Here is a 24,850-nt window from a genome sequence, read left to right as displayed (position 1 = left end):
CCATCCACACACACTTCTCCTATATACGCCAGACTTACAAAGCTATACCTGAGTGTAAACACATTCAAACCCAGACCCACCTACCCCTCTACCTGGCCGCCTATGCACATCCAGTCAGATGCATCCACACACACACACATCTTTATACTCCTATCCGGAATACAAATGTCCCCCTCAGACTCCTGTATGCCATACGGCCCTGCCAGTATAAATGCTAAAGCCGGTGTTTGAAAACTGTATTCCAGCTTGCTATTCCACTCCTGTGCCCGGGCTCCATGTCTCCGATCATTCTGCATCCTGCTCCCTTCATTCAAAGCGTCCGGGATGAAAAGGGCCTCGGGCACTTCTCCTCGCTAGGCCAGCCCCCAGGGCCATCCCACATTTCAGCAGTAGCAGGTGCATGTTGGAAAGCTGTTGTTTGTAAGGGTACTTTATACATAGGTGGCCGGGCTGGATCGACTGTAGGCCAGAACAGACACGTTGGAATGAGGGGGAGGGAGGCGTGTTTGAGTGACAATCCAGCCTCCCCAGAAGATCTCTGGGATGTCACCTTGACCTTAGAGCAGCATGGATTCGTAAGGCCTTACGGGACCATTATTACTTATTATGTATCATAGAATCATAGAATCTCAGGGTTGGAAGGGACCTCAGGAGGTATCTAGTCCAACCCCCTGCTCAAAGCAGGACCAATTCCCGATTAAATCATCCCAGCCAGGGCTTTGTCAAGCCTGACCGTAAAAAACTCTAAGGAAGGAGATTCCACCATCTCCCCAGGGAACCCATTCACTGCAGGATCCCCAGGACCTTACGGTGCGAGGTGCCATCCAAACACCGAACGCCTGGTCGATGTCTTGCAGAACTCGGGCAGTATTTGCCAGCCCTCAGGCATTCCAAATCCTATCCCTGCCCGCAATCCTGAGATCGGTTTGACAATTACGAGATTGTTTTTTAAAAGATAATAAATGGGGGAGGGGAGTTCTTTTTTTTTGCCTTCAGGTAGCACTTGCTTCGCAATTTCAAGCCCTCTAGGAGGGCTGGAAACGTCCTTTAGTTTTGGATAGAAAGCTGGGCGTCTCCCACAGCCTCTTGTGTCCAGCAGCTGAGGATTACACAGAACCCCAAATACCCCAATAACTGGCGGCACTGGGGATTCAAGTCCTTCCTGCATCCAGCCCATATCTTACCGTTGGGCTAGAATGTAGCTATATAGAGAGTAAAAAACCCCAGCCATCCAAATGTAAGGTCCTGTTGTTTATACGTCCACAACCAGGGCTTTTCTGGGATTGGAAGCTTGGACCCTTAGCACCACACGCCAGGATCATGCCACTCAGTCACCATACTAACGCCTGCCCAGTGATCATCCCTTCTACAGTGAAACTGGCCCCTGGGCAGAGGCCAAGATACGAGTCCCACTTCCACCGGGTGCACTAGCCCCGACACATGTCAGTCAATGACCCTACCAGCTGCAAGGATAAAATCAGAGCAGCTTTCTTTGATTTTTCTCTGGTGCTTCCAAAAAGACAGGAAATGATGTTTGCCTTCCCTCCTGTGTTACCAGGCTTCACCGTAGGGTTCTCCCACCCCAACTCCCCTACACCGTTCACTTGTGGGTACAAACCCGACGCGTGTGAGCATCTACACGGCTGGAGCTGGGCCCTGCTGACGCGTGGCTTCGGCACTGGCGCTGCGCTGGTACTAACCGGGACGAGTGGGAGTTCAAAGGGGGTCGCGGCTTGACAATGTTCCTCCAGTGTGGACAAGCCCGAGGGGGCTCCACGGTCAGGGTGGGTTTGTCCTTTCGCCAGCCCTGGGCACAGGTCTGGGAGCAGGACCCCTTTCCGGGCCGGGCACAGAGCCTATATCATCCCAGCCAGGAAGGGAGGGAGGAAGAGGCCGACGGTCCCCAGCAAACAGACGATGATAAACACCCAGAGGAATATCCGGTCTATGACCATAGCGACGTACTTCCAGTCCTCCTTCACCTGCAGGCAGACAAGAGTCAGAGTGAGCTGTGAGGCCCGAGAGCAGCACGGGGCCACGGGAGGCCCCGGCAGGGAGGCTGTTGTGTTGTGGGAGAGATGCTGGCCATGCAGGTGTAGCCTGCGGCCGGACCGGGGAGCTGGGGTGGGCAGGGAAGGGTTCTTCCGTCCCATAAGAAGTTTTGACATTTTTCCCCATCTCAAATCACGACAAAAAGTAAAAAAAAATCTCAAAATCTTCCCAAACTGAAACCCCCCCAAGCAAACTCTAATCTGGTTCAGGTCTATTGAAACATTATATAAGCCGGGTCTGAATGAGCTCTCCCCTGACATCTAGTGGTGAGCCGGGGAAGAGGACCTGCATGGGCACACCCACCCTGCCTGGGAGCGCAGCATGATGGGGCTGCTTGGCCCAAATGATCCCTTTTGGCTAGCGTTGGGTCCCCAGTCACTTTGTTATGGGGGCAAGGGGCACTCAAGGGTGGTTGTCCTTGTAGTGTGAACCAGGGGCAGCAGAACTGTGCTTGGCAGACCCCGACTGACGGACTCACCCTCATTCAAACCGCACTTGCTAGGCAGGGGGTGAGGACGCCAAAGCCCAGTGAGGTGGGAGAGGGTGGGTATAGGTATGTGTGCTCAGTGGTGTGGGGACCATCTAAGGGTCTTAGGCAATACCTGACCCTTCCTCTGTCCAGTGTGTAGTAACAGAGCTGGTAAAGACTGAACTGAAAATTCTAGTCATAGAATATCAGGGTTGGAAGGGACTTCAGGAGGTATCTAGTCCAATCCCCTGCTCAAAGCAGGACCAACCCCAACTCAGTCATCCCAGCCAGGGCTTTGTCAAGTCTGACCTTAAAAACCTCTAAGGAAGGAGATTCCACCACCTCCCTGGTAACCCATTCCAGTGCTTCACCACCCTCCTACTGAAAACGTTTTTCCTAATATCCAACCTAGACCTCCTCCATTGCAACTTGAGACCATTGCTCCTTGTTCTGTCATCTGCTACCACTGAGAACAGTCTAGATCCATCCTCTTTGGAACCTCCTTTCAGGTAGTTGAAAGCAGCTATCGAATCCCCCCTCATTCTTCTTTTCTGCATACTAAACAATCCCAGTCCCTTCAGCCTCTCCTCATAAGTCACGTGCTCCAGCCCTCTAATAATTTTTGTTGCCCTTGGCTGGACTCTTTCCAATTTTTCCACATCCTTCTTGTAGTGTGGGGCCCAAAACTGGACACAGTACTCCAGATGAGGCCTCACCAATGCCGAATAGAGGGGAATGATCACATCCCTCGATCTGCTGGCAATGCCCCTACTTATACAGCCCAAAATGCCATTAGCCTTCTTGGCAACAAGGGCACACTGCTGACTCATATCCAGCTTCTCGTCCACTGTAACCCTTAGGTCCTTTTCTACAGAACTGCTGCCTAGCCATTTGGTCCCTAGTCTGTAGCAGTCCATGGGATTCTTCCGTCCTAAGTGCAGGACTCCGCACTTGTCCTTGTTGAACCTCATCAGATTTCTTTTGGCCCAGTCCTCTAATTTCTCTAGGTTACTCTGTATCCTATCCCTACCCTCCAGCGTATCTACCACCACAGTCAACCTGTGGAACTCCTTGCCTGAGGAGGTTGTGAAGGCTAGGACTATAACAGGGTTCAAAAGAGAACTGGATAAATTCATGGAGGTTATGTCCATTAATGGCTATTAGCCAGGATGGGTAAGGAATGGTGTCCCTAGCCTCTGTTTGTCAGAGTGTGGAGATAGGTGGCAGGAGAGAGATCACTTGATCATTGCCTGTTAGGTTCACTCTCTCTGGGGCACCTGGCATTGGCCACTGTCGGCAGACAGGATACTGGGCTGGATGGACCTTTGGTCTGACCCAGTATGGCCGTTCTGATGTTCTTATGTTCACTCCTCCCAGTTTAGTGTCATCAGCAAACTTGCTGAGGGCGCAATCCACCCTATTGTTTGCTAATAGAGCTGAAATCACTGGTAACCAGGCCTAACCATTAGATCTGCTTTGGGATGGTGTCTGTGATGCAAGAAACCACCCAGTGTGGATTAGCAGTGAGGATCCACTGCTAACAGCTGAGATCACAGAAAGCTGTGTTACGGGAGGGGACCTCAGGACAGCGGAGCAGGGTGGCTGGCAGAGTGTGAGCCAGGACAGCAGTGTTAGCCAGGTGCCCTCCCCTCCAGGGTGGGAGGTGAACTCACACAGATGCACCTCTGAACTCTGGGTCTTCCCTGACCAAGGACAACAACTGTGAGTGGGGAGCGGCGGAGAGAGAAAGGAGGGGCACGTTCAAGGAACTTTTGGTGGTAGAACTCACAAATCTGAGGCAAAAGACACGGCCCCACGGATTCGGGGGTGGGTGTTTTGCTCACGATTTTCTGTCTATGAATCCTGCTTGCGGCGTTTTCCCAAGTTAATGTTGGGTGACTTCCCTCCTTTCATTAGGAGTTTCTTTTCTACACTCGGACTCGGTGCTTGTGAGGAGGAAGTATTGCCTCTCAGAGGTGCCCGGGGTAGGGTGTAATTGTCCCACGTTCCCGAGTGAGGGCTCGAACCGGTCCTGTGTTGTATTGTTGAACGGGAACCCCGAGATATTGAACCTGGCCCTGGTTTCTGCTGACTACAACTGGCAGAAGGGTTCTAGTTATTTCACGTTTTATTCCATTTTTAGTCTAACTTTACTCACATTTCTAACTAAAAAGTCATTTGGACTCAAAAGTTCCAGTTCGAAAATGTCAAAGTGGGACACTGGGACAGGTTTGAAACGTCTTTTCCCCCAAATGTTCCGAGTCAGAAGCTCTGTCAGCACCGACCCTGTGACGTGAAGTTTGGGTTTTGATGAATTGGTACTGGTGGAGGGCGGGAGAGGAGGATGGCTGGTGAAAAAATTCCCGTTCTCCTTGGAAGCCTTTCAATTCCTGCCCCTGCTACAGGCTACTTGGGCAAGTCACCTGTCTCTCTCCCTGCGCCTTAGTTCCCTGGGGCTAACAACCTCCCCTGCATCGTGGGAGAGGATAAATACCCTGAAGGAAGTAGTGTGAGAACAGAGCAACGCTCCCCTCCTAAGACCGCTGTTCAGGGGCAAATAAAGCCGGCTCTGAGGGGGAAACCGAGCCTTACACTGGCCCAGCCGGCTGGAAATGCAGGAGCAAGGACTGAGGCCCCGCAGAACTGGTCTATCCAGGCCACACGTCGCTTTAATCCAGCGCTGAGAAGACCCAAGCTAGGGGTGCATGTGTCCCCCTCGCTGCAGAGCTCAGCCTGGGTGTCTGCTAATTCAGAGTCCCCCAGGGCGCAATGCCACCCGAGGAGCATCAATCGTGTTCAAGCCGTGGCCGGCGGCTCTGCTTTGCAGCAGATGCTTGTCCTGCCCCCTGGCGTTTGGGCCTCAGTGGAGTCCCATCACCTGTTCGTTACTGCGCAGGCCTCTCCCGTCAGCCAGTCGCTGGCCTGGGAATAGTTAATTTGTTTTTACCCCCACCTGTTCCGAGCTGATCCCTGGCAAGGAGACAACTGACCAAGAGGTCACCGAACAGCCGCAGACAATGACTGTAGGGGACCACAGAGCCGGATGGACAGCCCCCTTCACCCTGCCCGAGCGACGGGCCTGCCCCCAGCCCCGGATCCTGGACCCCGCTGGGGCAAGAGGAGGAAAGCCAGTTCCCCCTGCCCATCGCTGCCTGGTCCTCTCCGCCGGGACCGCTCCCCGGGGGGCAATGCAGGGGCTGCCTCTCCGCCGGGACCGCTCCCCGGGGCGGCAACGCAGGGGCTGCCTCTCCACTGGGACTGCTCCCCGGGGGGCAATGCAGGGGCTGCCTCTCCACTGGGACTGCTCCCCGGGGGCAATGCAGGGGCTGCCTCTCCGCCGGGACTGCTCCCCGGGGGGCAATGCAGGGGCTGCCTCTCCGCTGGGACTGCTCCCCGGGGGGCAACGCAGGGGCTGCCTCTCCGCCGGAACTGCTCCCCGGGGGCAATGCAGGGGCTGCCTCTCCACTGGGACCGCTCCCCGGGGAGCAATGCAGGGGCTGCCTCTCCGCTGGGACTGCTCCCCGGGGAGCAATGCAGGGGCTGCCTCTCCGCTGGGACTGCTCCCCGGGGGCAACGCAGGGGCTGCCTCTCCGCCGGGACCGCTCCCCGGGGGGGCAATGCAGGGGCTGCCTCTCCGCCGGGACCGCTCCCCGGGGGTCAATGCAGGGGCTGCCTCTCCGCCGGGACTGCTCCCCGGGGGGCAACGCAGGGGCTGCCTCTCCGCCGCTCCCCGGGGGGCTACGCAGGGGCTGCCTCTCTGCTGGGACCGCTCCCCGGGGGGCAACGCAGGGGCTGCCTCTCCGCCGGGACCGCTCCCCGGGGGGCAACGCAGGGGCTGCCTCTCCGCCGAGACTGCTCCCCGGGGGGCAACGCAGGGGCTGCCTCTCCACTGGGACCGCTCCCCGGGGGGCAACGCAGGGGCTGCCTCTCCGCCGGGACCGCTCCCCGGGGGACTACGCAGGGGCTGCCTCTCCGCCGGGACTGCTCCCCGGGGGGCAATGCAGGGGCTGCCTCTCCGCGGGGACTGCTCCCTGGGGGGGCAATGCAGGGGCTGCCTCTCCGCCGGGACTGCTCCCCGGGGGGGGCAATGCAGGGGCTGCCTTTCCGCTGGGACTGCTCCCTGGGGCGGCAACGCAGGGGCTGCCTCTTCGCTGGGACTGCTCCCCGGAGCGGCAACGCAGGGGCTGCCTCTCCGCTGGGACTGCTCCCCGGGGGGCAACGCAGGGGCTGCCTCCGCCGGGACCGCTCCCCGGGGGGCAATGCAGGGGCTGCCTCTCCGCTGGGACCGCTCCCCGGGGGGCAACGCAGGGGCTGCCTCTCCGCTGGGACTGCTCCCCGGGGGCAACGCAGGGGCTGCCTCTCCGCCGGGTCTGCTCCCCGGGGGCAATGCAGGGGCTGCCTCTCCGCCGGGTCTGCTCCCCGGGGGGCAACGCAGGGGCTGCCTCTCCGCTGGGACCGCTCCCCGGGGGGCAACGCAGGGGCTGCCTCTCCGCTGGGACCGCTCCCCGGGGGGGCAATGCAGGGGCTGCCTCTCCGCCGGGACCGCTCCCCGGGGGGCAACGCAGGGGCTGCCTCTCCGCCGGGACCGCTCCCCGGGGGGCAACGCAGGGGCTGCCTCTCCGCCGGGACCGCTCCCCGGGGGGCAACGCAGGGGCTGCCTCTCCGCCGGGACCGCTCCCCGGGGGGCAACGCAGGGGCTGCCTCTCCGCCGGGACCGCTCCCCGGGGGCAACGCAGGGGCTGCCTCTCCGCCGGGACTGCTCCCCGGGGGGCAACGCAGGGGCTGCCTCTCCGCCGGGACCGCTCCCCGGGGCGGCAACGCAGGGGCTGCCTCTCCGCCGGGACTGCTCCCCGGGGGGCAACGCAGGGGCTGCCTCTCCGCTGGGACTGCTCCCCGGGAGGCAACGCAGGGGCTGCCTCTCCGCCGGGACCGCTCCCCGGGGGGCCACGCAGGGGCTGCCTCTTCGCTGGGACTGCTCCCCGGGGGGCAATGCAGGGGCTGCCTCTCCGCTGGGACTGCTCCCCGGGGGGCCACGCAGGGGCTGCCTCTCCGCCGGGACCTTGCCCCCCGGGGGGCAATGCAGGGGCTGCCTCTCCGCTGGGACTGCTCCCCGGGGGGCCACGCAGGGGCTGCCTCTCCGCCGGGACCGCTCCCCGGGGGGCAACGCAGGGGCTGCCTCTCCGCCGGGACCGCTCCCCGGGGGCAACGCAGGGGCTGCCTCTTCGCTGGGACTGCTCCCCGGGGGCAACGCAGGGGCTGCCTCTCCGCTGGGACTGCTCCCCGGGGGGCAACGCAGGGGCTGCCTCTCCGCTGGGACTGCTCCCCGGGGGGCAACGCAGGGGCTGCCTCTCCGCTGGGACTGCTCCCCGGGGGGCAACGCAGGGGCTGCCTCTCCGCTGGGGCTGCTCCCCGGGGGGCAATGCAGGGGCTGCCTCTCCGCCGGGACTGCTCCCCAGGGGGGCAATGCAGGGGCTGCCTCTCCGCCGGGTCTGCTCCCCGGGGGGCAACGCAGGGGCTGCCTCTCCGCCGGGACTGCTCCCCGGGGGGGGCAATGCAGGGGCTGCCTCTCCGCCGGGACCGCTCCCGGGGGGGCAATGCAGGGGCTGCCTCTCCGCCGGGACTGCTCCCCGGAGCGGCAACGCAGGGGCTGCCTCCGCCGGGACCGCTCCCCGGGGGGCAACGCAGGGGCTGCCTCTCTGCTGGGACCGCTCCCCGGGGGCAATGCAGGGGCTGCCTCTCCGCTGGGACCGCTCCCCGGGGGGCAACGCAGGGGCTGCCTCTCCGCCGGGTCTGCTCCCTGGGGGCAATGCAGGGGCTGCCTCTCCGCCGGGACCGCTCCCCGGGGGCAATGCAGGGGCTGCCTCTCCACTGGGACTGCTCCCCGGGGGGCAACGCAGGGGCTGCCTCTCCGCCGGGACCGCTCCCCGGGGGGCAACGCAGGGGCTGCCTCTCCGCCGGGACCGCTCCCCGGGGGGCAACGCAGGGGCTGCCTCTCCGCTGGGACTGCTCCCCAGGGCGGCAACGCAGGGGCTGCCTCTCCGCTGGGACTGCTCCCCGGGGGGCAATGCAGGGGCTGCCTCTCCGCCGGGACTGCTCCCCAGGGGGGCAATGCAGGGGCTGCCTCTCCGCCGGGACTGCTCCCCGGGGGGCAACGCAGGGGCTGCCTCTCCGCTGGGACTGCTCCCCGGGGCGGCAACGCAGGGGCTGCCTCTCCGCTGGGACTGCTCCCCGGGGTGGCAACGCAGGGGCTGCCTCTCCGCCGGGACCGCTCCCCGGGGGGCAATGCAGGGGCTGCCTCTCCGCTGGGACCGCTCCCCGGGGGGCAATGCAGGGGCTGCCTCTCCGCCGGGACCGCTCCCCGGGGGCAACACAGGGGCTGCCTCTCCACTGGGACCGCTCCCCGGGGGGCAACGCAGGGGCTGCCTCTCCGCCGGGACCGCTCCCCGGGGGCAATGCAGGGGCTGCCTCTCCGCTGGGAGCTAGGCTGACTCCTGCCCACTTGGCCAACCAGGCCCCTGAAGAGCCATCAGATGATGGCGCCTGAAATGGGCCAGACTCCACCCGATGGCAAGAGGGGGAAAAGGCCCAAGGTGCCAGGACCCGGCCCTCCCGAGCCAGCAGGGCCAGACTCACCGAGAAATCAGCATCCTCGGCCCGCAGGTGGTCTGCGATGTAGTGCACCCCCTCCAAGGCCTTCAGGATCCTGGGGGACAGCAGCAGGCTGGGATCCGACCCCAAGGTGTCCCCTTTGGCAGGCGGGCGCGGTGCCCGGGCCCCCCGCACCCTGCCCAGGCGGCGGCCGCAGCCGGAGCGGTACTGGACGCTTTGTTTATGGGAGCCTGTCTTGAGGGACGCACGTCCGGGGTGCCTCCTCGCCTTTTCCTCCTCCTCCTCCTCCCATGTGTCATCAACGTCTGTTTCCAGCCAGCCCCCGGAGGTGCTGAGCCTGACGCCAGGCGGGTCAGACTCCCCGCTCAGCCTCTCCCGGGGGGTTAGCACTGGAGGCCGCCTCATGAAAAGCCAGCGGGGGATGAAGTCCAAGAAGGCGGCACGCACCCAGCGGGGCATCTTGTGGGTGCTGGGCGAGCGGTGGTGGACGTTGAGGACAAAGACGGTGATGACGATGGAGAGGGTGACGAAGATCATGGTGAAGAGGAGGTACTCGCCGATCAGGGGGATGACCAGCGAGGTGGAAGGGATGATCTCGGTGATGAGCAGCAGGAAGACAGTGAGGGAGAGCAGCACGGAGATGCAGAGGGTGATCTTCTCCCCGCAGTCGGAGGGCAGGTAGAAGACCAGCACGGTCAGGCAGGAGATGAGCAGGCAGGGGATGATGAGGTTGATGGTGTAGAAAAGGGGCAAGCGCCGGATGATGAAGCAGTAGGTGATGTCGGGGTAGATCTCCACGCAGCAGTCATATTTCTTGGTGTTGTAGGTGCCCACGGCGTTGACGATGGCCCATTCCCCGCTCTCCCAGTAGTCTTTCAGGTCCACGTCGCGCTCCATGCTCTCCAGGTCGATCTTGGCCTTGTCGTACGTCCACGAGCCAAACTTCATCTTGCAGTTCTGCTGGTCGAAGGGGAAGAAGGTCACGTCGATGCTGCACGAGCTCTTGTAGATGGCCGGCGGCACCCACTTCACCTTGCCGTTGGAGAAGAGGTGGGCTTTGGTCATGTGCGTCACTGCGAACTCCCCGTCGGCGCTGCAGGACAGAGGAGCAGGGGTCAGAGTGGCGAGCGCCTCGGAGAAAGTGAGGGGCAGGGAGGAGGGAAGACCAAATCCACCAGGAGCGGTAAAAGAGGAGAAAGGGCTTGTGAATAGCTCGGCTCTGGGACTCGGAAGATCTCGGTTTGAGTTCCTGGCCTTGCTACAGCCCCCCCGTGCAAATCACTCCACCCCATGCGGCCAGCCAGTGCCAAGGCACCAGTGTGAGGGAGAAAGTGAACCCTTTGCACGGGGGTGAATTTCACCGCTAACTCCTCTGGGTCACAGTGCCCCCATCTGCGAAATGGGGGGATTGGGTCCTTGGGAGCTGAGATGTGTGATGAAGGGGGCCACGTAAGTGCCTAGGTGGGTAGAAACAGGGGCTCGGTGACCCAGCACAACCCTGCGGCAGGTGCTCGGATACTGTGGGGATGAGCGTGGCTGGATGGACAGATCAGGCAGAAGTCAGTGGGGCTGCCCCAGATGCCAAGGGAGAACGCCGAGCGTGCGGCACGAAACCCGCCGGGCCCGGGGCCGATGAAGACCCCGTCTGTGAAGGCAGCTGGTCATGAAATGACGCGGGGCAGGCTTGGAACCCAGGAACCCAGCTCCGACCCAATTCCCCAGGATGCGGTTGCTCTGTGACTGATTCTGTTAACGAGGCTGGACGTTAATTAACTTCCCAGGTCAAGAATAACATTTCCTTTAGTGACCGAGAGGCACCAGCAGGTGGCAGCAAGACACAAATTTGAACTGGAAGCATTGTGAAGCATAGGGGCCCGCCTGGTGGTAACAGCCTGGGAGACTGGGCTGTATGGCCTAGTGTGACCAGATGTCCCGATAAAATTGGGACTGTCCCGATATTTAACCCTTTGTCCCGCGCCCCGATCAATGTACGATCAGGACGCCATTTGTCCCGATATTTGGGTAAGGAGGCGAGCGGGAGGGAGGCCCTGACCCTGCGGGTGCTCCGGGGCTGGAGCACCCGTGGGGAAAAATTGCAGCCAAGCTCCCCCCTCCTCGCCTCCTTCTCTCCCCCTCCCCCCAGCGCGCCACATCCCCGCTCCTCCCCCACTCCCAGCGCTTCCTGCGGCCTAACAGGCGCTTAGCGCTTTCCGGGAGGGAGGGGGGAAGACCGGGGATGCGGCGCGCTCAGGGGAGGAGGCGGAGAAGAGGTAGGGCAAGGGCGGGAAGGGGGTGGAATGGGGGCGGGGCGAGAGCGGGACGAGGTGGGGGGTGGGCGAGCACCCACCCGGCAGAGGTGGGCGGGGGGGGGTGAAGAGGCGAGCGGTGGGGGACTGAGGAGGGACGCAGCAAGCCAGTGGCGGGCCAGGGGATGAGGAAGGCCGCGGTGGGGGTGGCCGAGCAGGAAGGGGGCGGGACATGGGGCAGAGTGGGGGTGGAGCCTGGGAGGAGCCGGGGGTGGACTGTGGGCAGGGCTGATGGCACCCCAATCGGTCCAGATATTTTAGTGTGGTGATCTGGTCACCCTAGTAATGCCTGGGAAGGGGATCTGTTGCTCAGGCTGCTGGACACAGACAAACCATGTGGTTCATTCTGGCTCCCTGCGACCATGCGCCTGATTCTGTTCCCAGATACACCAGTGTAAACCCATCGACGTCAGTGGAGTTACTCCTGATTTCAATTGGTGCAATTGCAAGTGGGATCTGTCTCCGTAAGACCTGGAATGGATGCTGCCAACCCTATACTGCCCAGTGTGACCTCTGGATCCTCTCTCCATCCCTAAGGGCTTTGCCTTGCTGTACCTGCGCAGTGGCGCCACCTACTTGTTATACAGCACAATGTCAGGGATCCAGATCATCTCAGAGGGCACCCGGATGGAGGTGACGTTATCGAAGTCCGCCGGGTTCCAGCGCAGCTTGTAGTCACTCCACTCCTGGGGGAGGAAAGAGCAAGGAGGGTCTGAGATGGACGTGCTGCCCAGCGAGGGCCGGGGATCCAGCCGTCAGAGGGAGCGGGGTGACCATTGCTGCACGGAGAGGTACAGCGTCCTCTTGTAACAACTTATCATGGGTCCCCTCGGATGTTTAGTGCCCGAAGCATGGGCCCCTCCTACATGAGCTAAAGGGGTCCTGGGTCACTGCTCAGTTTACAGAGGTTCCTCCTGAGCTGATTTTCTCTTTTCAAATATGTCTTCATTATTAGTAGGCACTTTGCTAAAGTGCCCATCCCCACGGCATCTGGGCACTGGTGGGAATTCAGTGCTGGTGAAAGGTCCCAGGCGGCAGTCCTGCCGAGTGAAAGTCTCTCTGTATAGGGCAGGTATAGCCCAGGCTGAACCACCATCCGCTCCCGATGGACTGTCTCATCAACATGCTTTAAATCCTGCCCTGGCAGAGCCGCTTCAGAGACCTGTCACTGGGGTCCTTTCAGTGCCCATCACTGGGGACCTGGGCTGAGACTCACCAACCCAGTTCACAAAGTCTGAGCAGCTGTGGGACAGGAACAGCTTCCAGCCGCTTCTCACATGGGCTAGATTTCAGCCATGTCCACATGGGTAAAGTCACCATGCACCAGTGCTAAGCCCCTGGGGCATCCTATCTCTCGGGTTTCACCCAGATCAGGGAGACGAGGCTGAAATCCAGCATCAAAGGCTCTTCTCATGAAGTTTCCAACCCCAAGAAGTGTGGCTAGACTAGAGCCACCAGGCTGGTCGGGACTTCTCTGAACTAAACTCCTAAGCCCTGGGGAGTTCCTTGTGACTTGGGAAACCCACCTCCCCTCCCAGCAACCCCAATGGGAAATGATCCCTCACCTGTTTCAGCCAGACGTTTGTGGTCATCATTTGGTTCTTCTCATCCTGTTCCGGGCATGGTGGGGAGGGGAGAAAGGAGAGAGAAGAGTTTGTTTGATCATAATGGGAGAAAACCACCGTCAGACCTGAAACCAGCTGCTTCCACTGGGCCAGTTCAGCACAAGACCCAACTGTTACCTTTCCCGCCCTCCTCCAGAGCTCGGGGATGGGTAGGAATTATTCACCTATGGAGAAAGGGAGATTTTTATCTCCTTTAGGTGTGTGGCCACTAGCTGGCAATGGCGTCCCATTAGTAGTTACAGATTATGGGCATTACATAAGAATGGCCCTACTGGGTCAGACCAAGGGTCCATCTAGCTCAGTGTCCTGTCTTCCGACAGTGGCCAGTGCCAGGTGCCCCAGAGGAAATGAACAGAACAGGGAATCATCAAGTGATCCACCCCCTGTCGCCCATTCCCAGCTTCTGGCAAACAGAGGCCAGGGACACCATCCCTGCCCATCCTGGCTAATAGCCATTGATGGACCTGTCCTCCATGAATTTATCTAGTTCTTTTTTGAACCCGGTTATAGTCTTGGCCTTCACAACATCCCCAGGCAAGGAGTTCCACAGGTTGACTGTGTGTTGTGTGAAAAAAAAAGTCCTTTTGTTTGTTTTAAACCTGCTGCCTATTAATTCCATCAGGTGACCCCTAGTTCTTGTGTTATGTGAAGTGCTAAATAACACTTCCTTATTCCCTTTCTCCACACCAGTCATGATTTTATAGACTTCTGTCATATCCCCCTCAGTCGTCTCTTTTCCTAGCTGAAAAGTCCCAGTTTTTTCAATCTCTCCTCATATGGAAGCTGTTCCATACCCCTCATCATTTTTGTTGCCTTTCTCTGCACCTTTTCCAGTTCTAATATATCTTTTGAGATGGAGGCGCCAGGTCTGCATGCAGTATTCAAGATGTGGGCGTACTGTGGATTTATGTAGTGGGATTATGATACTTTCTGTTTTATTATCTGTTCCTGTCCTAATGGTTCCTAACACTGTTCTCTTTTTTGACAGCCGCTGCACATTGAGAGTTTGTTTTCAGAGAATTATCTACAATGACACCAAGATCTTTCCTGAGTGGTAACAGCTCATTTAGACCCCAGCATTTTGTGTGGATAGTTGGGGTTCTGCTTTCCAAATCCATTACTGTGCATTTGTGAACACTGCATTTCATTTGCTATTTTGTTGCCCAGTCACCCAATCTTGGGAGATCCCTCTGAAACTCGTTGCAATCAGCTTTGGATTTAACTAGCTTGAGTAATTTTGTATCGTCTGCAAATGTTGCCATCTCATTGTTTACCCCTTTTTCCAGGGGTAACAGTGCTTTAATAGCACGGTGATTAATGTGGAATGGGTAGATTTATAGATAGGTCGTGGAAAGACTATTTGAGAGACTTCCTAGTGGAAGTGCGTAGAGCTAACTCAGAGGGGCTCAAATGCTTCAGTGAAAAAAGGGAACAGCTTCCAGATGAAGTGACTAGCTCCCCGCCAGGCTGAGGAGCCTGGTGTTGCGGATGTAAACCTGAGCTCCTGACCCCTCGTGGTTCTTGGAAAGATCCCAGGGCACTTGATGGAAAAGGAATGACCTTAGCCCCAGAATGCGGGAATCCCCCTGCACTGTCAGTGTCACGTCAGTTACTGCTGGTTTCAGAGGGATCATCTTGGTGTGCAGAATTTGGCCCAGTTAACAGTAATTTCTTTCCCCCTGTCACTAGCCACCCCTGAGATTATCACGGTTCGAAGGGCTTTACAAACCAGAGATACTTTGTTTTCACTCTTCCGGCTGTTCGGTTTTGACTGCGGTTTCTTTGGAGTCATTTCAGAGCAACAGAAAGCCCGTTATATGGAAGTTGAAGCCAGACAAACTCAGGGACAATTTTTAATGAACCACTGGAGCAATTTGGCACAGGCTGGGAGGGGCGGGGCGGGGAGGAGGTTGGTGGGAATTCTCCATCCCTGGCCATTTTAAAATCAAGACTGGATGTTTTTCTAGTTCAGTCAGTGAATTCAGGGACTTCTTCTGGCCTGTGCTCTGCTGGAGGGCGGACAAGATGATCACAGTGGTCCTTTTGGCCTTAAACATCTATTAAGCTGAATCACTTTCTGCTGCACCTCTGGGGTGGAGTGCAACAGCTGTTTAACAGCCAACAGCAACACCGGACAACAGTTTAGGACAGGAAGTAAAGAAGAATACTGCCACCAGCTGGAATCGCAGGGGCAGTTTAGTTAAGTGGAAGATAATGATCCACATTGGAATTTGGCCAGGGCACGGGGGCTAACAACCTGCCGGCTCCCATCCTGTGAACACTTCATCAGCCGTAATAAGCCAAGGTTGGCATGATGTGGCTGAGGCCTGAGATCTTGTCTGGAAGAGGGGATACTAAATAAAACCCATCCCAATGCATTTTATCTCTGTCCCTGTGTTTTCTTGTCACTCCTTTTATAGACAAGAGGCCCCTTTATCGTAAGTGCCGTTACATGTAAAGTACTTCATGGCGGCCTGGCTCCTATTTCATCTTGTGTCAGCCAGCGCTGACTGGCTGTGCTAAACGTCCCTGGCTGAGCTCATTTATCTTCGTGTCCAGAAAGCAAGAGAGAGAAATTACGTGACGAGCGGACCAGAGGAATCGTTGCAGTGAACAGATCAATGGTCCCTCTAGTTCAATTTCATGTCTCCAGCTGTGGCCAATTCTATAGAATTTATTATTACTAAATATTGGGTCTCGAGAAGCACCAGGAGGCCTGGGGCCCGTTGTGCTGAGTCCTTCCTGGACCCCGTGTGACAGGCAGTCTCTATGCGGCCTGCAGCCAGTGAGTATCAAAGCCCACGGCGACAGAGTGGGGCCCACAGGACGGCGTTAAAACCAGCTGTGTAGGCATGTGGCTCAGGCCGGAGCTCGAGCCCTGAAGCCCACCTCCATCCTAGCTCCAGCCCAAGCCTGAATGTCTCCCCAGCTCCTTTCGGCACCGGCGGAGTGTGAGCCTGAATCTGTTAAACCTGGCTCAAGACTTGCACTCGCGGGCTGCCGCTCGCTGTGTAGATGCACCCAAAGCATTTGCACCCTACATAGCCAAGGCAGACAAAGGAAGCGTCATTGTTCCCATTCTGCAACTGGGGAAGTGAGGCACGAAGTCCCATAGTGAGTCTATGGCAGAGCAAGGAAGAGGAGCCAGCGCTCCTGAACTGCAATTCAGTGCCGTAATGCCAAGGATAAGAGGATAAAAGCTTTTACAGCCCTTAAATGTGCAATATACTACCTGGCGGGGGGTGGGGGGGGAGGGGGAGTTCCTTCCTGACCCCAGCTGGTGATGCACATGTGACCTGAAGCATGAGGGCTGATGCAGCCCTTGCTATGCTTAAGTTGCCCGCTGTAACCCCAGCTGCTAGTATAAATGTCCCGCCCTTCTGTGGAGGGTTTTAGAAGCAGAATTAGAGTCCGGCTTTGCACACATACCACGTCGATCAGCTGAGCGATGGACAGCCCAAATCTGACGATGACGACGTCGGAGATGTTGGGGACTGGCCGGGACCACCGGTTGTAGCTGGTGAACAGGTACTTGAAGAGGCGCTCCTCGGCATGGGTGTGAGTCCGGTCCTGGATGGCCACTGAGCCAATGGGAGACAGAAAAAGCCATACGCACGCGCTAGTTTGCTTTCGGCCTGGGTACTTCAGCCAGGGCCGCCCAGAGGGGGGAGCAAGTGGGGCAATTTACCCCAGGCCCCGGGCCCAGCAGGGGCCCCCACGAGAGTTTTTCAGGACCCCTGGAGCGGGGTCCTTCTCTCGCTCCGGGGGCCCCGGAAAACTCTCGCGAGGCCCGGGCCCCCGGAGCTTCTTCGCTCCCGGTCTTCGCTGGCGGGGGGGTCCTTCCTCTCCGGGATAGAAGGACCCCCCTGCTGCCGAATTACCGCCGAAGCGGGACCCGGTGGGGGCTGCACTTCGGCGGCGGGTCCCGCTTCGGCGGTAATTCGGCGGAGGGGAGTCCCCGCCGTGGGTCTTTGGAGCACTTCGGCAGCGGGTCCTGGAACGGAAGGACCCCCCGCCGCCGACTTACTGCCGAAGCGGGGCCCCCCGCCGCCGAAGAGCCCGGGCCCCCGGAATCCTCTGGGCGGCCCTGACTTCAGCACTTCCTCTAATGCTGGGTTAATACAGCGAGATTGTCTGGGCCAAAGGTGTTAGCATGAGCCTATCACTGTCCATCATTAAACGAGGTTCAGGGTGTGGTATGCAGAGACCTCAGCCTGCTTAGCTCCATGGCAAACACACCATTAAACATCCTTTTAACCTTGTATTAACGAGACAGAAAAGAATCAAAACAGAGTTAAAGCATTTGGAATGTACAGTATTAAATGAGGTTTTCATTTTAACCACATCCCTTGTCCCCTTTCGCTGGAGAGCGATTTTAGAAAGAACCTCTTCCCCACCCCCCAGTCCAACAGTCTCATAGCGAATGTCACAGGTGGCAACAATGGTCCTTTTGGGGAACAGAGAAGAAGTTAGGGGAAGTTGGCTGGCACAGCTGTTACTGCTGGTGTTAATGTCCAATCCGATTTCCTAGAAGGCAGAACAGGATGAACAGACACCAGCAAGGAAAGAAAAGAGCAGCAAAGCTAGAAAATGTAGCTTTATAGACTCATCGATTCATAGACTTTAAGGCCAGAAGGGACCATCATGATCATCTGGTCTGACCTCCAGCACCATCGCAGGCCACAGAGCCTCACCCACCCACTCCTGTAACAGACCCTGTTACCTCTGGCCGAGTCACTGAAATCCTCAAATCCTGATTTAAAGTCTTCGAGGACCTTGGCCTGAGTGAGTTGCTCAAGGTCACACAGAGAGTCTGTGGCAGAGGAGGGGACCGAATCTAGGGCTCTAACCACTGGGCTCCCCTTCCTTTCCCCACTGGACCTTCTCTTCGCTCCCTGTCTGTCTGCAGAGAACCCAGAACCTTTCCCGGAGAGGCTTTGTGCAGACAGCCCCCAGTCGCCGCTCCCATTCCCTTCACACCACAGCCGCTAATAAGAGCTGGCACGTCCCTCCCCGGCCTTTGCGCCCGCGTAGCTCCCAGCCATGCGTATTTGCTTTCATCCTCTCTGATGGGCGTGGGCCCGTGGGAATAACATGACGGCACGTCACCACAATCGGATCCGGCTGCATGAGTGAGGAGCAGGGGCAGCTCCCCGCCATCCTTGCTTAGATCAGTGTCAGGGAGATGGGGCGTTGTAGAAGCACTGGGTGTAGCCTGTGTGTGAAGGAGTGTCTGCCCATCCCTCCGTCTGTCCATCCCGCTGCTCTTTTCAGAGTGAAATTCAGCCCTGGGCCCAGGAACGAGACATCACTTGAGTCCTGTTGAACACACAGGGTGACGTACAGGGCAATGGCAGGGGGTTACCCCATTCTGGCCAGACACTGGGAGAGTTTCTCACTTTGCACCAGCACCATGGAAGGACCCTTCTCAGGGAGAATCGGGGAGTGCAGGCTCCGTCCCGTCCTCACCATCTCTGCTGAGATTGCAGCCAGGGGAGTCAGTGACGTCCAGCTGGGGTGATGGCTTTAGTTACCGAGCACCCCGACGCTGGACAGAGTCACCCCCAACTCCATTCCCCCTGGGGTCACCTGGCGGTTCCAAGGTTCAGTCACTGCTGCCTTCAGAGCACGTGGAGGTGGCAGGTTCCTTGCTTCTCTCTTGGCACCAGGGCAGACGTGGCCTTGCGGTCGTGAAGGTCAGTCAGGTTTTGCTTTTTAAAGAGCCATGAATCTTGGAGACAACTGCATGGAGGCTCACGTTGGTTATATGGAGTCCCTCAAGTCAGTCAGCGACGATGATTGTTCCTGTCTATACAGGAGCACACTGAGCGGGGATTGTGGGATTTGAGGGATGGGGGAAAACCAGGTATGTGTTGCCCAGTGGCTAAGGGCATTGGGAGACCTGGGACCCAGGGTCTAATCCCAGTTCTGCCATTCACTCACTATAGGCCCTTTTGCCTTCCGGTGCCTCGGTTTCCCCATCAGCCTGCTGCATCGGGCTGGGGTTGAGGGACATTGGCAGGGCTGGGGAGGCGGGAAGTTTGCATTGCTGTATGTCTTCAGAGCTGTCAGTCCAGCCCCTTTCCCACCCTCAATTTCACAAACCACCTGCAGCATCCTGCTTTTGTGTGGCATTGTTCAGGTGTCCCATACGTACAGCGGAGCTCTGTAAACAGCAGAACAGATCAGTACCTGCGCGGGCATGCCATGAAACCTGGTGGGGGGGGGAGGAAATGGAAGGAATGTTTTGCACAATTATTTCTAGCCAGCTACAACATAACGGCTGAAATTCCAGGAGGTTGGGACCCTCTGCTCCAGTTAAAATGCAGCTTTGCTCTGAAAAGTGGCCAGGGAACAGCCCCGTCTCACTCAGCAGATCTGCCCCATGTGTATCAGAGTCAGCACTGCCCCATAGCGTGATCACCATACGTTTTACCCCAGTTAGCCCTGCCGGAGGCAACCCAGCTGGGGGACAATCAGCTGGAATCGTTTTTTTTTATATGCACCATCAGTAGAGTTGCCTACTGCATTGCAATCAGTGCGTGCAAACCCAAGGCAAAGTGATGCACATAGAAAACATAATCCCAACTCCATAGATACAATGATGGGGTCTAAATTAGCTGTTTCCACTCCGGAAAGAGATCTTGGCGTCATTGCCGATAGTTCTCTGAAAACATCCACTCAATGTGCAGCGGCAGCCAAAAAAGTGAACAGAATGTTGGGAATCATTAGGAAAGGGATCGATAATAAGACAGAAAATAGTATATTGCCTCTATATAAACTCATGGTACACCCAGATCTTGAATCCAGTGTGCAGAACTGGTTGCTCCATCTCAAAAAAGATGTATTGGAAAAGGTACAGAAAATGGCAACAAAAATGATTAGGGGTATGGAACAGCTTCTGTATGAGGAGAGATTAATAAGACTGAGACTTAGCTTGGAAAAGAGACGACTAAGGGGGGATATGATAGAGGTCTATAAAATCATGACGGGTCTGGAGAAAGGGAATAAGGAAGTGTTATTTACGCCTTCTCATAACACAAGAATTAGGGGTCACCACATGAAATGAATAGGCAGCAGGTTGAAAAGAAACAAAGGGCAGTATTTCTTCACACAATGCACAGTCAACCTGTGGAACTCTTTGCCAGAGGATGTTGGGAAGGCCAAGACTATAACAGGGTTCAGAAAAGAACTAGATACATTCATAGAGGGTAGGTCAATCAATGGCTATTAGCCAGGCTGGGCAGGGATGCAAAATCATACTGAAGTGTCCTTAGCCTCTGTTTGCCAGGGGCAGGGGGTGGATCACTTGATGATTCTCTGTTCTGTTCATTCTCTCTGAAACACCTGGCATTGGCCGCTGTCGGAAGACCAGATACTAGGCTGGATGGACCTTTGGTCTGACCCAGTCTGGCTGTTCTTATGTTCTTATAGAGGCAGCATGGGGGTTAGCCTAGCCTTGACTTTCCTGCCCACTCTTGCTGATGAGACACAAGCAGGAAAATGCCCAGCATGGTGCTCAGATGCTGGGGTAAGTCTGCAGGGCTGGCAGTTAGAAGAAATGGCCAATGGCCTCCAGGTGGTTGTACTGCAGCTGTACATCCTATGCACAAGTGCTGGGGGGCAGGGGGAGGGCAGGTTTGGGTTTCACTCCTTTCCCCCTCTCCACCCCGAAGTCCCTCTGTCTTTGTGCAGGGGAGCACGTGCTTTCAGCGGAGCGCAGATGCAGGGCATGTGCACTTTGTCTCTTCCCTCCTGTTCTCATCGCACGGCTCACAGGGGCTTTGTGCCTAAGTCAAAGATGGTCCCGTTCCTCAGGGGTGGCAGCCTGATGCGGTGAGTGTGGAGAAATCTTTTCATCTGACTGAGAGAACTGATGCAGAGTGACCCTGCCTCCGCAGAATGAATTTTAATCATTTATCACTAACTCTCTCCGGGCGCAACCTGGTCTCGCTCGTGGCGGAGGCCAGCAGGAGTAACATGACTGAACTCGATGGGGCGCCACTGACGTGGGTGAGAAGAGAATCAGGTTTTCAGAACGCACAGCAGCCTACAGCTTCCTCCACTCTCACTATTAGCAATATTCCTGTAGCACCCGGGATCTCCAATCAAGATCGGGGCCCCGTTGTGCTGGGTGCTGGTTAGACATATGGCGAGAGACAGTCCCTGCCCCAGAGGGCTTGCAATCTACATAGATATGACAAAGGAAGTATCATTATCCCCTTTTTTATATCGAGAGAAACTGAGGCACAGAGAGATTGAGGTGACGTGGGTGTCTGCTGCAGAGCCAGGGATTGGCTCCTGACTGTAATCACAAGACTAGCATTGGTCTCGAGGGCAGGGCCGGCTCCAGACCCCAGCGCGCCAAGCGCGTGCTTGGGGCGGCGTGCCGCGGGAGGGCGGCAGGCGGCTCCGGTGGACCTCCCGCAGGCGTGCCTGCGGATGCTTCACCGAAGCTGCCGGACCAGCGGACCCTCCGCAGGCACGCCTGTGGGAGGTCCACCGGAACCGCGGGACCAGCGACTGCCAGAGCACCCCCCGCGGCATGCCGCCCTGCTTGGGGCGGCGCAATTCCTAGAGCCGCCCCTGCTCGAGGGGCATCTCCAAAGGAAACCTGGTTGCTGTAGATGTGATGGTGACGATTCAGAAGGTGGCACTTGCCAGTCCAGGTTAAGAGTGAGCCGATTAGCCCCCGATGGGAGGTGAGGCAAGGGCTGTCTCTCTGAGAAGAGCGATCGCATTTCTGGTCCTGGCATTGGCTGGCCACAAAAGATCACACGTGGCTTTCAAGAATCAGCAAGTTGCGCAGTGTCAGCTCCTACTGAAATCAATCGCCTGATTGCTTCGTTCTCCTCTCAGCCCTGCAGGAGCCAGCCCCACTACAGGAGAAGGAGATGCTCTGTCCCTTCTTGTGCAGCATCAACATGACGGGAACTCCTCACTAAGTGCTGCAAAGCCACTGATGCGAATGGATTTACACAGCCGTCACTGAGGGCCAAATGTGAAGGTAATGGAGATATCACAAGTGTCACCCTGGGCAGAATTTTCCCTGCAGAATCTGTATTGCTAGTGATGCTGCATGAGAGGGACAGGACCCAGCTTCACTCCAGATCCCCGGGAGAGTTTGGAGGGTCTGAGGTTTTACATGCAAACAGAGCATATATGATCTGGAAATGGCTGAGAGACAATGACCATGAAGCCCCACAGTGCCGTTTGTGGAGCCATGGTTGGAAACCTTCCTGCCGTTTCCGTTGCCTTCTGAATTATTTCCTGTTCTAACTGTTGGGAGCATTACTGCTTGCTGGTAAACAGCTGCTGCGTCCCACTCTAGAGCTGGCTGCATTTCACCAGTGGGTGAAATGATACCCCTGACCACAGCTTATTCTTTGCAAAGTTTGGTAGAAATGTCGGGCTGGAAGAGACCTCAAGAAGTCAAGTCCAGCCCCGTGCACTGAGGTAGGACCAAGTAAATGTAGACCACCCATGACAGCGGTTTGTTTAATCCGTTATTTAAAACCTCTAGTGATGGAGATTCCACAACTTCCTTGGAAGCCTGTTCCAGAGCTTAACTCCCCTGAGAGCTAGAGAGTTTTTCTGAATATCTAACCTAACTCTCCCTTGCTGCAGATTAAGCCCATTCCTTCTTGCCCTGCCTTCCATGGCCATGGAGAACAACTGATCACCTCCTCTTTATAACGGCCCTTAACATATTTGAAGACCGTCATCAGGTCCCCCGTCAGTCTTCCTTCCTCCGGACTAAACATGTCCAGTTTCTTTAACCGTTCCTCATCCATCAAGTTTTTGAAACCTTTGATCAGTAGAGCAGGACAATTGTCTCCCGTAGGACGCTTCTGCTCATTACAACCCAGAATGATATTTGCTGGTTTTGCAGTTGCATCACTTTTTTGGCTCTCATCCAATTTGTGACCCACTGTAACCCCCAGATCCTTCTCAGCAGTCCGCCCCCCAGCCGGTTATTCCCCAGTTTGTAGCTGTGCATTTGACGTTTTCTGTTTAAGTTTAGCACCTGACTTTATTGAATTTCATCTGCTTGACTTCAGACCAATTCTTCAATTTGTCACGGCCGTTTTGAATTCTAATCCTGTCCCCCAACGTCCTTGCAACCCCTCCCAGCTTGGTGTCGCTGCAAATGCTATAAACATATCTCCACTCTGCTTTCCAAGTTGTCAGTGAAACTATTGAGTAGTACCAGACCTAGGACTGGCCCCTGTTGGACCCCACTAGATACTCCCTCCCACTTTGATATCAAATGGTTTGACCGTTTGCAAAACTGCTTTGGGCTCCTTCAGGACCATCCTAGTATGGTGTGGCTCTCTGGCCCCCACAGTGGCTGCTTGTAGCAGGGTGGACCCCGACCCCGACCCTGACCCCTGCTCCTGCCCTGAGAGGTTTAAAAGTGGCCTGGCAGTGTGAGAGCTGTGGCTCTAAAAGCTGGGCTGATTGGGGAAGTGGGTGCAGCTGGGCCACACCCCAATCAGGCCACAGCTGGCCCCTATAAAAGGCCAGGGAAGCCAGAAGCCCAGTCAGTCTCTCTCTAGCTGTAGAGGGAGAAGGGCCTGGCTGCAGGGAGCTACAGACAAAGTACCTGAGGGGAGCAGGGCTGGGGACAGGCTGGGGAGCTCCAGCCTGGAAAGCCCCAGGCTGCGGCCTAGCATTGGGCTAACAGGTCCTGGGGGTTGCAGAGGGCAGCCCAGGGGTAGGCCAAGGCAGCAGGTCCAAACCCTCCTTGCCAGTGATGAGTTGGCTGATACTGCAGTCTGCCCCAGGGTGTGGGGCTAGACAATGACTGGCAGTGGCCATACACTGAGGCAAGGTGGGGCTAGAGGGTGGGGGTTCCCTGAGAGGGGAGACCCTGAGAGAAAGGGGTTACTGCTGGGGGGGGCAGCACCCCATGTAAAAGGGCACTGGGGTCCAGAGAGGGACTCGGGGCCAGAGAACAGGCGGATCACCAGCCTGCAGAGGGCGCTCCAGAGCTGGAACGAGCTAATTCCCGGAGTCACCAGCAGGAGGCGCCACAGGGGTGAGTCGGCCCGTCTACACTGCTACACAGAACATCCTACTACAGCTGTTAGCTGAAGGAGTTACCCCTTGAACTCAAGGGAAAGACACTCACGCTTTTATTACTAAAGGTCTTGAGTTCAAATGCTGCTGAGAACCGAACGGGAAAGGTTGTTATATGTGGCATTTAAACAGTAGCTTTTAATTTTCAAAGCATTTTTCAGATGGGGAAATAAGCTCCTAGAAGTCAAACAGCCTGGCCAAGGCCCCAGGGGGCAGCGCCGGGATTAGAACACAGGAGTTCCTGGCTCCCCGTCCCGTGGTCCTACCACTGGCCTTTGTCAACGCTCATTATTCACAGCAGTCCCTTACCTGATCGGAGCAGGAGGAAGCACCACACGACCATGTTCCTAAGAGGTGGGAATCCCCTGGCGAATCGATCCATGTTGCGGGAGACCAGAACCACTGCTTCCCACCCTGTCCCCTTACGCTGATCCTCCCCCAGGCAGCAACCCCCAGCACTGCAGCTTTCATTTGCAAAGTCTTCGCCGGGGGCAGAAGAGAGCGGGGTGTGAAGCTGGGTGGACGGTGGCAGCGGATGCAGCTTAGCAGAGCCCTCCCGCTGGGGAGGGGAGGTCCCCTGAGTGTTAACAAGTGGCTCTCCGGTGTCCTTTAGTAAGGAGGTGGGGAGCTGCCGCGTTGGGGGCAGGCAGGGAGAGCCGAGGGGCTGGCTGGAGCGTGGCTGTTACTCAGATGGCTTCCAGTCCCTC

At 57.2% G+C, this 24,850-nt stretch overlaps 1 protein-coding gene across 1 annotated transcript; it reads right to left on the bottom strand.

Moving 5' to 3' along the window:
- Positions 1-1,789: 1,789 nt before the first annotated feature.
- CHRNA2 (cholinergic receptor nicotinic alpha 2 subunit) lies at positions 1,790-24,525 on the bottom strand. Its single transcript, XM_045010653.1, has 6 exons — positions 24,453-24,525; positions 16,491-16,642; positions 13,002-13,046; positions 12,013-12,122; positions 9,155-10,223; positions 1,790-1,982 (listed from the first exon to the last, which is right to left on the bottom strand). The coding sequence occupies exons 1-6, from the start codon at positions 24,523-24,525 to the stop codon at positions 1,857-1,859; spliced, it is 1,575 nt and encodes a 524-aa protein (XP_044866588.1). The 3' UTR covers positions 1,790-1,856.
- Positions 24,526-24,850: the final 325 nt, after the last annotated feature.

This window comes from Mauremys mutica, chromosome 3 (assembly GCF_020497125.1).
Source record: "Mauremys mutica isolate MM-2020 ecotype Southern chromosome 3, ASM2049712v1, whole genome shotgun sequence".
In the NCBI taxonomy this organism is placed as follows: Eukaryota; Metazoa; Chordata; order Testudines; family Geoemydidae; genus Mauremys; species Mauremys mutica.
This window is presented reverse-complemented; position numbering and strand designations above follow the sequence as displayed.

Bases quoted from the DNA above. Each gene is read 5' to 3' on its own strand.
- CHRNA2 (XM_045010653.1), bottom strand. From the start codon at position 24,525: ATGGATCGATTCGCCAGGGGATTCCCACCTCTTAGGAACATGGTCGTG. The intron at 10,224-12,012 runs GTAGGTGGCGCC...TCTGTCCTGCAG, and splicing joins GACATTGTGCTGTATAACAA to CGCCGACGGGGAGTTCGCAG. The intron at 1,983-9,154 runs GTGAGTCTGGCC...GTCTGCCTGCAG, and splicing joins CCGAGGATGCTGATTTCTCG to GTGAAGGAGGACTGGAAGTA.